The 13,455-nt window shown below is 35.2% G+C and overlaps 2 protein-coding genes across 3 annotated transcripts in view; one reads left to right on the top strand and one right to left on the bottom strand.

The window, feature by feature from the left end:
• The window catches only part of LOC123321990 (cyclic nucleotide-gated cation channel subunit A), an 82,578-nt gene extending 75,328 nt beyond the window's left edge, over positions 1 to 7,250 (top strand). Inside the window, exons 7-8 of one of the 2 annotated variants that reach the window (XM_044909814.1) lie at positions 122 to 348; positions 6,628 to 7,250. In XM_044909814.1, the coding sequence (XP_044765749.1) occupies positions 122 to 348; positions 6,628 to 6,760 (360 nt within the window). In that variant the 3' untranslated portion in view covers positions 6,761 to 7,250. The remainder of the gene's footprint in view (positions 1 to 121; positions 349 to 6,627) is intronic. The other variant, XM_044909807.1, reaches the window with a different exon arrangement.
• Positions 7,251 to 8,224: 974 nt separating this feature from the next.
• On the bottom strand, positions 8,225 to 12,624 carry LOC123314394. The gene is made up of 4 exons (XM_044899681.1): positions 12,330 to 12,624; positions 10,937 to 11,026; positions 9,003 to 9,091; positions 8,225 to 8,496 (listed from the first exon to the last, which is right to left on the bottom strand). The coding sequence occupies exons 1-4, from the start codon at positions 12,505 to 12,507 to the stop codon at positions 8,290 to 8,292; spliced, it is 564 nt and encodes a 187-aa protein (XP_044755616.1). The 5' UTR covers positions 12,508 to 12,624; the 3' UTR covers positions 8,225 to 8,289.
• Positions 12,625 to 13,455: the final 831 nt, after the last annotated feature.

Below are 13,455 nucleotides of genomic sequence, written 5' to 3'. Positions count from 1 at the left end.
GATTCTTGTCTGTAAACATTTCAGCCGAATAAGGAAAGAACCCCATCGTTATCTACAAGAAAATGATCGGATTGCTCTTACTGATCCACCTGTTTAGTTCATTCCTTTTCTCCTTTTCCAGGCCAGGGCCACTTTAATCGAACGAGGTTGCCAGTTACTGAGGAAAGACGGCCTTCTCGACGAGGATGTTTTCAGGAAGGCGAAAGAGACTCAGGACTCCATGGTAGATAGTCTGAAGAAATTGGAAACAACAGTGGAGATGCTGCAAACGAGATTAGCACGTCTTCTTGCGGAATTCACGTCCAGTCAGGCCAAGCTGAAACAACGAATTACCAGGGTCGAACTTAGGTGAGTTCGACACCTTTGAAATACATAAAGAATCTGTATCCTCGAGGGATTATAAACATTTGTTTCGCGTTGAGTTCCAAGTATTCTTTATGCCCAGGCGGTGATCGCATTGATTTAGTCTGTTAACAATGCTTCAGTTCATATCACGTATACAGGGTGATTTCAAAGGTGAGGCTTTTTTTTGACAGAAGGTAGAACTCTTCAAAAAAGGTCGTTTAACCAAAAATTGTCTATATAAAATATCCAAAATTGCTTGAGATACAACCCCTTAAAGTTCAACAAAATTTCATTGAATTTCAAGTACGAGACTGTGGAAGGTGACTCCGGTATCGCAAAAACGAAACAAAGCATAAGCATATGGACAATTAATGGTTCAGTACCAAGTTCATCGGATTAAAAGCATCAGGTCACTTTTGAGAGAATCATAATTGTTGTATAATGCAATTTAGTGTGAATAGAAAATGTAGAAAGTCGAGGCAGTTTCTTGAAAGTGCTTATGTTAGTTATGTTGAAAAAGTGCTATGACGTTTCAACCCATTTTTACGACGATTGTTGGAATGTTCGAACAAGAACATTGTGATGGCCATTGTGAAAAAATTCGTGAATAATTTAGACGAATTTTATTGGTGAGATTTTGTATTAGTATTTTTCACACTTGTGTCCCAAGTCTCTTCTGTCAGCTGGTATCGACATGGGCCATTTCATAAAATCGTGAGTTACTAAAAAATAATAAGAACAATTCGGCAATCCTAAGTTTCCATTTTCATTATCACGTAAATATTGAACGAGCCAATATCCTAAACGAAACCACATGGTCGAATCAGGAGATAAGTTTCTTCCGAATGCTTTGCGATAATTCAGCTAACAAACGGTCTAGGGTCGTATGAGGATCTATTTCAGTTATAATTTTCAATTTTTTTTCAACTTTGTCAATTTGAAAGTTTTGTATAGGTGATTTTTCGTGAAACGCTTCATTCTGACCAGTTCTACCTTCTTTTAAAAAAAAAAGAAACCTTTAAATACACTCTGTATATATTTGATATCTTTTAAAAGGATAAAGTATCTAACGAGAAATCTTTCTCAAATGCCAATGTTATACATGTAAGGCTTATGGCAAAATTATCTGCGTGCGTATGAGTGATTAAGGGCCGTTTGCACCGTTTGATTGAACAAAGCTTAAGCTCCATAACGACGTTCAAGCATATAATCTGTATGGAAAAAAAGGATGTTTAAGGAATTATTCTCGTTTAATGAAACGGTGCATATGGCCATAAGTTCACTCAAAAGTAGACGAGATGTACCTACTGGAAATTTCACTTCGCTCTGACCGACCATCAACTTCTTCAACTGAACTCGAAATCATCGCTGAATTTGAGAAAATGGTGACGGACATTTTGAAGACATGGTGGAACGTATCAATTCCTTTACCTTTCCCTTTCATTAGTCGTAAGCTCATTCGTTATAAAGCGGCCTACAGACGAGCAACCAAGTTGAACGTCTGTGGGCCGGTTGGTGGTTGATATTCCTTCAACCTCGTATGGTTTACAAGCTCGTTGACAACATAGTTGTCAACTAAGTTGCTCGTCTGTGGGCCGCTTAACGCATACGATAGAAATATCAACCAATTAAGGACATGTTATGGATACAATGAAAAACATAGTTTTTTTCATAAGGCGAAATATAAAAATTCGGATATGAATTATGTTTGTCAAAATACAGAATAAAAGGGAAGCTCACAAAATGAATGAACAATCCTTAAACATTTAATAGTAAAGCACTATGCAAGAAGAGGTTGTCCTTGTATAAATTTCATTTTTTTCAAAGTAACTATTCCTACCACACAGATTTTCGTTTTTGTATACCAAAGTTACAAATGAATCGAATGAGTTCTTCCCAGGTTTAATATTTTTTATGCAATATGCCGTGTGAATAACTTATTTGTTGGAAAAAACTTCAATTTTCCTTATGAAATATGGGGAATATTTTTTGAAAAAGTTTAACAGTCAGGGGCGGTTTAAGAATGTAAATAGGTACCTAAATTATTGAATCTTAATGCTTTGTTATTTAGTCGAACTTAATTTTTTTCCAATGGCCTAGTATTCACATAAATCATGAAGATGCATTGTACCATTTCGAAATCTATATTTATGTTATGTACAGGGTGTTTTCAAATATCATCGAAATTAGTCATTTTACCAATTTTCTTTATGAAATAAAATGGCTGAGCTATAACTCTTACAATTTCGACAAAATTTCATTAAATTTCAAGTACATCAGGTCAGTGGAAATGGTAACTTTGACATCGGAAAAAAAAGAATTGTTGTATCGTGCGATTTGGAGTGAAAAGAGTGCAGAAAAGTGAGACAGTTTATTGAATGTACTTATATTGACAAAGTGCTATTATTGTTACTCTATTTCAGACTACGATTGTTGGAGGGTTCGAACAAAAAGAAGATTGTCTATTGTCTACAAATAATCTATTTCAGTATTCTTTAATTTTTTTTCAACTTTGTCATTTTGAAAGTTTTGTATATGTGATTTTTGGTGGAACGCTCTATTTTGACCAGTTCTACTTTCTGTAAAAAAAAATCTCTCGTTTAAATACACCCCTTATAACTTTTAGCCTGTTTAATCCCTAGATACTTGTAACTATCTATTATTGCTTCCATTAATGAAACTCTGTAACATGAATAATAATGCGCGCAAATATTTGATTGTTGTTGTACGTTAGGGAATAATTTTCTTGCTAATCGTTTTCGAGCTCCTTCCCGATTCCCTAATGAAGCACAAAGCGCTACTCGCTTAAACTAAACTGGCAAATCACCAATTTTACCATAATCAATTTATTTCGCAGGGGCAACTTTGACTTCTCGCGTAAATGCGTCCCTGACAGATGAAGGGGAGAAAGTGTCGCTGTTGGAAGTTGACAAATCATCATATTATGCATATCTTCGAACATTACCACACAGTGACAATTTTGGGTTGAACAATGATCTCGTTTCGCGGCAGAACACACGCGCAATATATCGCAAAAACATTCATCGCTCGGAACAGCAGCATGACTTGCGAGAATGGTCCTGTGATGAAAACCAGCCTGAGTTTAAATTTCCATCAGGTCTTTGCGTGCTCTCATATAAAACTCATTTCTATTATTCTATTTTCGAAAGACTTTCTCAGTCGAGAACGTTTGTCGTTTAATCAAGAAATAAAAGAACTAACCAGGTCCACTTTAATTAGTAATTAAGTTTTGAGGATTTGAATATGTCTTGTCGAGTCCGATTACTCATTACTGGAATTTCAATAAACTGCCAGACACTGGACGTTCTTCAGTCACTTCCTCTAAATTTGGTACGGTAGAATTATTGCAAGGAATGCCCCAACGCTCATATCCAAAGGGAAAGTTTCCGACCAACTCTAAATACACTGCGCAAAAAAATTAACGCACATTATGGAAATCTCAAATTTATTCTACAACTGAAGGTGTTCTCAATGATAATTATTTTCATCAGAATTATGCATGCATATGTTATCCACTTTCAACGGTTTTCTTCAATACAGATGTTTTTTTCCAGCAGGAATAAAAAAAGATGATATTATCAGACTTTGAATGTATTGGCTCCATTCTAAAATCAGTTGTTCTCGATCAATTCTAGTGATCAATAGTTTTTCTTTCGTTTGATTTTCTACACTCGATCGCTATGCAACGCGAAACACGCAATTTGACCCAAGAGGAATGTGCCCAAGCGGTAGTTTTGCGAGAAGAAGGGTGGACATACACAAGAATTGCAGAAAGGTTTGGAGTTTCCCATACAAGTGTGTCCAGAATGTTGCAGCGATTCAGGGAGACAGGTATGAATGTCCGAAGACCAGGACAGGGTAGACCACGGGTAACAACTGCCATTCAAGAACGTTACTTGAGAGTTTCTTCGTTGAGGCAACGGTTTGCAACCGCTCGCCTCCTACAAATTCAGCTTGGGCAAACTCATGAGGTGCAAATTAGCACTCAGACAATAAGAAATCGCCTCAGAGAATATGATTTAAGGCCTCGTGTCGCGGCAAGAGGCCCAGCTCTTACCCCAGCCCATCGAAGGGCGCGTTTGGATTTTGCGAGAGAGCATATCCATTGGGAAGAGGCCGATTGGGAAAGAGTTCTCTTCACAGATGAGTCTAGATTCTGCCTCTACCATTGTGATCGACGTTCCCTTGTATACAGACGTCCACATGAAAGATATGCTCAGTGCAATTTCCTGAATACTACTGGTTTCGGGGGAGGATCGATTATGGTATGGGGTGGAATATCTTTGACTGTTCGCAGAGACCTAGTGGTCGTTGATAATGGAGCTATGAATGCTGATAAGTATATAACATTCTTGAAGAGCATGTAGTGTAATGAAAATTTCATTTTTATGGACGATAATGCCAGACCCCATCGTGCGCGCATCGTTCAGGAGTACCTTGAAGAGGTTGAAGTCTCTCGAATGGAATGACCAGCAAGAAGTCCAGATCTCAATCCGATTGAGCAGGTTTGGGACAACCTCAATAGGCTGAGAAGTTCAGAAAATTATCCAGCTACTCTTAATGACTTAGGAATCCAGCTGGGAGAAATCTGGGAAGGATTAGATCAGAACATTTTAAGATCACTCATTTTGAGTATGAACCGTCGTTGCTGAGCTGTAATTAACGCAAGGGGTGGAAATACCAAGTATTAAATCACTTATCAGCATTTCAGTATTTTGAAAATTGTTCATTTCTCTTCTTTCACATAAGATTCGGTGAAATCCTGAATTTTTCTTTCATTTACTGTGTCTTGTTTCGTTCAAAACCTTCCCGAGAGAACATAAAAAATAAGTTATAAAGTCAATGTAGAGTTAACTTTCATTAAAAATTGAGATTTTCAGAATGTGCGTTAATTTTTTTGCGCAGTGTAGTTTAACACAGCCTTTATATTATTAGGTAAAAACTCTCACCATTTCAAACGTCGTATGGGTGGAAAAGGTGCTGGAAAAAAATATTGAATCAGTTATTTTAAATAATTCAGGCTATCTGTATAAGTATAGATTAGAAGTATACAGGGTGCATCCTTACTCCAAATAACTTATTAATATTTTTTCAAATAGTAGACCCTGTATATTTTTTCAGTTCTTTCATAATCTATTAAATTGAAAATACTTACAACCGATAAGACCGCATCTAACCTTATTTATTCGAGAGTTATCGAGACAATTTACGGGAACGTTTTTATTACCAAAATAATAAACATTAATCCTATTTAATTAGATGTTCAAATTCTCTTCCTCATTCTATTTGGAAGTAACCAAGTGTATTACTTTCATTCAACATTTCTTTTAAACCTAACATTAATATTAGCAAGTTACGTTACTTTAAGTGCATGCTGTATATTTACGATGTGTACCGTATGTTACATATTTTTGGAATTAGAGTATTTCAAGAATACATAACCGGGTTATCTTCATTACTGCTCTTATGGCCATCAAATCTCAGCGTAGCTGGTTACTAACACAATAATTAATAACAGAGAATGCTGTTTGAATAATTGATGCAATTATATTCGGCCTCGATATTGTTACGTGGCTTCATATGCGAATACTTCATATGCAAATAATGCTAAAAGTAGACAGGCTCAATGCGCTATTCCGCTGTTTAATTAATACGATTAAACACATCCATTTTACCGCTCATAGTCATATCAAAAATTGTTATTCAACTTCAGTTTTTGATTTTCGTTTCAAATACAGTAAACAATTCACAATAGGATCAATCACAATACAATATGTTTACTTAATTTCGCACATGACTGCAGAGGCGTGAACAGCAGTGAAATCTGCGTTTGTATTTGGATTTATTTAGAACCCTTCTCAGGAATACGCTCTCGATGATTGTCTTAAGAGGAGTTTATACCACGGTACTTCCTCGCCATCCGTATAAGGCATAAAGGGGGAAAGTAGAAGTTACGAATATTACAATAGTATCCACTTTGGTCGAAAAGATGGCAGCACTCAACGAACATCTTATTTTTTCAATTCCACTCCACCAGGATACGAATTGTAGCAAATCGGGAGACTTTTCGAAGAATTTTCTAATGTGGAAATTCATAGAAGAGATAGTTTCACCTCGGAAAGTTAATTACATGAACTTCTATCACTATTCACTCTACTGTCTGAATCTAGTTATTGAATAGCTTTTATTCCTTAGATTAAAGTGTTATAACTATTGGCCCTGTTTTTTCAAATTTACTCATTCAAGTGAATTTCTTGACAGGCCACAGTTTCAAGAGGAAGGAACACAAGGTACCTTGGAGGTGCCAAGTTTAGGAAGAAGAAGACTGAGGTCATTCGAGAGCCAAAGGAAGCATTCTACAGAAACGCAAATCGGAAGATACAAAACTATGTGAATTGTTGTATTGTAGCTCCGATCAAGAACTATATTCTGAATGTCAGAATCAAAATTTGGTTGTTTATGAAAAATATTGTGAGATAATGATGTTCAATATCAAATTTTATTCGTTTGGATGTTTGTTGAAGGATTCAAGGACCAAGGAATCGACTAAATCTAGTGGAATGAAAATAACTGCTGATGCGAGATGTTTTTTCCAAATATTATGTTGGAATACTTAGAAAATTATTTTTAACTCTAAGTATCAACTGAATCATTGTAAGATGTATCGAAAAGAGGTATTTTTGTAAACAAGTAATTTTATATATGCATACATGATATTGTTAGTGAAGTGAAAATATTATATAATTTCATTATATTCATAATAATAAAATATATGATATTTGTAGAAATTACTCGATGCCTTAATACAGAACCCTACCTGCTAATCCCAATTCAAGGTTCATTTATTATGAGTGGTCCTGGAGTAGGTATCTATACATACTGGTGAGTATATATGCTGACAATTAAATTATCACCTCACAACAGTTAAGACTTTTTTGTGTGCTTATCTGTTATGATGGTGCATGGGTTTATGCAGGCCTTCGAAGAACTAAGATCTAAAGCTGCATTCATATTATGCCGCTGTGTGCCAATCGCCAAGGCCAGCAGCAAAGCCAACAGTGCATACAGATTACACAGCGTCCTTGCCGATAGTCACACAGCGGTATAATGTGGATGCAGCTTTAGATCTTAGTTCTTCGAAGGTGAATGCCCCATCACAACAGATAAAAGATATTTAGGCCCATTGCGATCACTTGATCACAATCTGACATTTATTTTCCCTTCTTAGGTCATGATTTTTAACCCACCATTTAAGACGTCTATGCAACACATACGAGCATCAAATAAACCAATCGTGCATTCTTTCAAATCTTCTATCTGAAATTTTCGTTGTTGTAGTTCTTGTAGATGGAAGAATTGTAATCTAGGAACAATCTATAAAAGGGAAGGAATTTTTGATAAGAAAGTTTTATTGGTTGTTAACATCAACTCACCTTTTCTTAGTTGGATAGTGTTCAGCTTTTGAAAGGGTAATGTTTTGATAGTTAAATGTTTGGGATATGAAGTAGGTACATCGTTTTCTTGGAAGTTCCATGGCAGAAATAATGTTGCATCATAATACATTATGAAATATGCGAAAGAACCATGGGAAGATCAAAGAAAAGATGAAGGGCAACCTACTAACAACAACAACAACAAAGGAAACAGAAGTAATCCGAGACAGATGAAGAAGAAGAAGAAATATGCCTAGGTTTATAAATGCGTATTATTTATTTTTAGAGAATGTTCGAATTGAGTTCAACAAATTGTCAATAATAATTTTCTTCACTTAAACCCCCAGAAGAAACAAATTCTATGTGAGGCCTTCTCGCACTAATTTGTTGTGAAAATTTATTTGAACACAAATGTTATGCATGGATTATGGTTTAGAATCATAGATACTCAAGTTTATTCAAATATTCTTGTTACATTGGGATAAAATTGTTAACATTGACTACAATAAGATTCTGCACATTCGAGGCACGACGAAGAGCAAGATTGTATGAGACAGCCATTTTCCATGTCATAGGACCCAAAGAGTGCCCCACATTGCTTACAATATAAGGTTATGTCATTTTTTGACGACATTGGGGCGAAACATAGAGGCCAGCATGCCATAAGAAGATATTGACCAAATCGGGTTGATGCAACCTATAAAAGCAAATATATGATTCCAACTAGATACATTGAAAGCACTTCATTTATGTAGGTCAACTTCGTTCTGTTGTAGACGAGGTTGTGAAGTCCAGCTAATATTCAAGAAATCCATGGTTTATAGTCTTTACGTCTGTTTACGTCTCATTTACAACGAAATTCAGTTGGTTGCCAAATCTAAAGTCACTAGATTTATTTAATGAAGTTAGACTGGTGGAAAACTGAGATTGAGGAAAATAATAGAATTTGCGCAATTGTTATAAATAAATATGCACAAATAATGAGTCAGTATGATTCCACAGGTCAGATAGAAAACAAATTGACTAAAATATATCATAGTGTCTTTCAATATTTTTGAAGAATACCTAGTTACATGATATGAACTTTCATGAGAGATGCCTAATACTAACTTTATTCCAATTAATTTTTGTATTCGTATATTCCATTACATGGTTAATCGAAATGTAACAAATGTTGTTTTTTCGGAATATTGAAAAATTTACCTTATTTTTCTGCCTCCTTATATAGGGTGGACCTACATATCCGCATGAGCAGCATCGTAGTTCTGTTGGTCCATCATGCCAGCTTTCAACTGAAAATAGCATCGCATTATAATAAATTTCCCAAGTACTGTGGGAGTAAAAGACAATTTTTGGAGATAGTGCTGCAGAAAATTTCTTATAAAACTAAAAAGCATAATTGACTACTTAGACGAAATTCATTTATTCTATTGCTCCATTCCAACATTGTCTGCCACCAATAGAAAACTTTTTGATCTGGTTATTTTTATTATAAGGAGGGTGGGTCTCTATTTGATTCATTTTAGTATTTCCTAGCAGGAAATTTTGTGGCTTAGAGCAGAAAGAATTTCTCAGAACATAGATAGACAAGTAGCGTTAGACCCTAAAGTCTTAAAAAATTGCAACCAAAGCATTTATTGCTATAATAGAATACGCCCCAATATGGCTTAAATGTGTCCCATGTAGGGGGGTGTTTAAGCAATTCTTCGATCGATATCCCCTGTGGGACTAAACATCTCGATGAAATGTTTGATAAAAATAGGAAAGCATTAAAGAAGATGAGACCAGATACATACAGGCTGAGTCTTTGACTCATACAAATATTTTAACAATAGATTCTTGAGGTCAGGGAAAACACTTTTTTCTTTTACCATTTTTTCCGAACCGGCTCGGTTCAAAAGATACAGGCTGTTGAAAAACAATGAAAATGTTATTTTTATTTCTATCTCACAAACGCTTTCATTGAATCAAATGAATTTTGGAATATACGGCCCCCCCTGAGATTCTGATCTCCTTATTTTTTTTTCAGCACAACATCTTCAATATTATCCTTTGTTTTGTGAAACTCATTGGTTAGCTAGATATAAATCTTTGCGAGTTTTCGCTGAAAACTTTCAAACTATGTATATTCAAAAAGAAATTTCAATGAATTCTTCAACAACAAAAAGAACTGCTCAGTTATGGGCTGCAATAAAATCTTTCACTTTTGTGGTTTGTTTAACGGTAGCAAGTAAATATTCAAATATATTGAAACCAATAGCAAATACAGTACAATTTTGTAGATGTTCAACGTCACATAAATTTTATTATAGATATATGTGGAAAATATCGTTCCGATGATGCATACTTCATGCTTCACAGAAATTTTTTCCAAAGCATCATCTATTGCTCAGAGTCTCGAATATAGAGATTGGAAAACAACGAATTTGCGGTAGACAAATGTACATAGGCTTGTTCCTAACGGTTGTAAACTGTACAGAGCAAGCGCAAATGGATTTTCGTCCCCCTAGAATGGAATTGCGCTTGCTCTGTACAGTTCACAACCGTTGTGAACCACTCTACGAACAAACCTTATATCTAATTATGAAGCATCTTCAGCTGAAGATTACTTCAAAAAATCTATATTCATCCAATATTTAGATCATCTGATTTCAGCCCATGAAACGAGATTCTCAAAAAAACATGAAAAGGTTTTTTCTTTGTTCAATATTTTGCCCAAGAATTCAAAATTCTTGGAGCAATTTTATGGAGCTTGATGCAGCTGTTCGGTCTTGAAGATCATTCAATTTATTCCATCTTTTTGGAAATTTCTCGATAGTCACCGTTAGAGTAATTTTTCTCTCAATAAATCTAACCGTAGATGGAAATGTGATACATATTCTGAAAGAGCAACTTCTCTAGTTGAAAATCTGAAGATTTTATGGAGCTCGATGCAGCCGTTCGTTCTTTACGATCATTTAATCGATTCCATCTTTTTGGAAATTTTTCAATAGACACCGTTAGAGAAATTTTTCTTTCAGTAAAACCAATCGTAGATGATATTTTGCCCCCCCTGAGAAAAATTTCTGCGGGCGCCCATGTACTTGACTACTGGGCTAAGAATATTGTTGATATATCTGTGTAGCGTAAGTACTCACTTGTTGTTTTATACAAATCTAAAAAATTCTCGTGTTTCAGTCGTTTCACATTGACTTTCGCATTTGATATCCATTGAATTTCGACGGGAGCTGAAAAACAAAATTGAATTCACACAAACCGATACACTGCCATATCTCCCAAAATTATAGTATTGGCTGGAATTGAAAATAGTTCTCAGGTTGCAGATGTGCTCTAATCCACACCAAATTCCTCACAAAGACAAAGGAATTTTTCTAGAATCTTCTGTTCTGTTTTTCCTTCATAAAACATGGATTAAAACAAACTACCATCACTATCAGAACGAGTAAAAATAGGAATAGAAAAATTCCTCGTACGAAACATGCAATGCAACATAGAAAACAACACAGGACAAATAAAATACTTTCTGAATCGCAGATGCATCTGAAAAAACATTACGGGAAACTAAATTAAACGAAATTATAACCGTTTTTCAACTACCCATCAGAAAAATTAGCTCAACCTCCGTATATATTACCTAAGTATATAGCAAATATTAATTAATATTAAAGAGAACACAGAGAAAATGAGGGTAGTTCTAAGTAATTGCCAATCATAGACATATTAAACACATGGACACGGCGTAGAGAGAGAGGGGGTGCGGCCGAAATAAGATAGAGCTAGTATGGGCAAAACATTCGTTTGCACTTTGTATTTATAGAAATTTTCAGAATTTTCTTATCAATTTTAGATCAACTTTGAATGTCGTATCCTTTTTCTATTATGAAAGTAATAATGGTGTCCTCGTAGAGTGCAATTAATAGTACGAAATGAGTTGAAAAGACAGATAAAGTGAAATTTCACAGGTATAGTAACTTCGAATGTATTAATCGATTGTATTTTCCGAGGAATAGTTGCCGAAAGCAAAAATTGTGCTCTTTAGTTCTAATTGGATCATTAAACGCAATCTAAATGATACTAATATTCGTTCAATTTTTTTTATTCGATTATAGGTACTTGTTTTTATCTCTAACGGGCTCCAATATACAAATATAGCTCGGAAATTAATTACTAAAATAAAAGAATTATGTTTATCAATTATCGAAATATTTCTAAGCAAATTTCATTTCTAATTTTCCCTATTTAAGAAAAATCGAAATAAATCGTATGCGCTTAGCTCTAAGGCGTTCTAAGGAACGTTTTCTTGCCCATGCTAGCTCCATCTCATGTTGGCCGCACTCGTGGCTATTGAAACTCACTGGAAGGGCGCGCCCATGTTTTTTATAGGTCTATGTTGCCAATATAATTTGTGTTCTGTGCTATCTATGCTAAATTGCATATTGAACATGTACGAATATATCAATGTATAATTAAATCGAATATTATTCATCTCATAAACATATAATTAAGAAAATATAATATCAAGATACATACGACTTCGATTGGCTTTTTTGCTTACGAAATGTCCTATTTTTTCTAGCCAATGTTCAGCACAGGTATGCTGTCCGAGCTGACCAACACATTCTGGTGAATACGGGAAAACTTTTCCGCACAAATCGCATCTTAAATTATTCTGCGATGCTGACGATCTGGACCTTCGACAACAAGACATTATCTTCACTGGAATTTGGATTGGTTGTTTTAAAATTTTCAAATCATATTCTCAAAAAAAAATTGACATTACTGTCGAAACAAGAGTCAAAAGAACACACATGTTCTTGACGTTTCTCATAGAATATGGCATTGAGTTTATTTTCCCCTCATCGACCTTCCTTTTGGGGGGCAAATGATGAAAATTGAATGGATGTACCTTTGTGTAAAATAAAGTGAGTTTAACGCCTATACCTAAGGCCGTAAAAGATAATCAAAACAATCGGACTGCCGGAAACAACAAAAGGTCCTCTGCTTCATTTGGTCAGCATCCTTGCTTGGTTGAGCTATGCGGTACTGAGGAGCTCAAATAAGAGCGAAACCAATCTATCAGCTAATTCACTTTCAGTACTTTGCACTTTTAGTTAAGGAGCCCAAGAGGAAAATTCGGGATTTACTCGAGCGTGTCAGATTAATATAAGGGGAGATACCCTGGACCCTGTAGAGTACCTCTACCAAAAATAAAACCTCTATATAGAAGGAATTGTCTAGGACAGCCTGTCAGAATAGTGAAACATAACATTTTCTACAAATTTCGTCCGAAGCAATTTTTTCTACATTTCAGCGTTTTAGAGATATACCACGATGAATATAGATTAAACTGCGATTCTACTTTGACGTTGTCCATTCGCATGTAGCCTGAGTTCCTCGCTCTCATCACCCTCTAGCTCAAAAACAGTTGAAAGTCTATAGTTTTATAGAATTTTATTATCTACAACTTCCATATTGACTACAAAAACGAGATAAGGACCAGGAAGGGAGATATTTTTGAAAAATGTATTGTTTTCACCTTCAAAGTGTCCGATTAAGAAAACCACCCCTGATAAATGTCAGATTAATGGGTCAACGCGTCTGCAACACCGAGATTAACCATCTGTATGAAAATCTGACACGCTCGAGTATGTAAAAG

Source organism: Coccinella septempunctata, chromosome 1 (assembly GCF_907165205.1).
Source record: "Coccinella septempunctata chromosome 1, icCocSept1.1, whole genome shotgun sequence".
Lineage (NCBI taxonomy): Eukaryota > Metazoa > Arthropoda > Insecta > Coleoptera > Coccinellidae > Coccinella > Coccinella septempunctata.
This window is presented reverse-complemented; position numbering and strand designations above follow the sequence as displayed.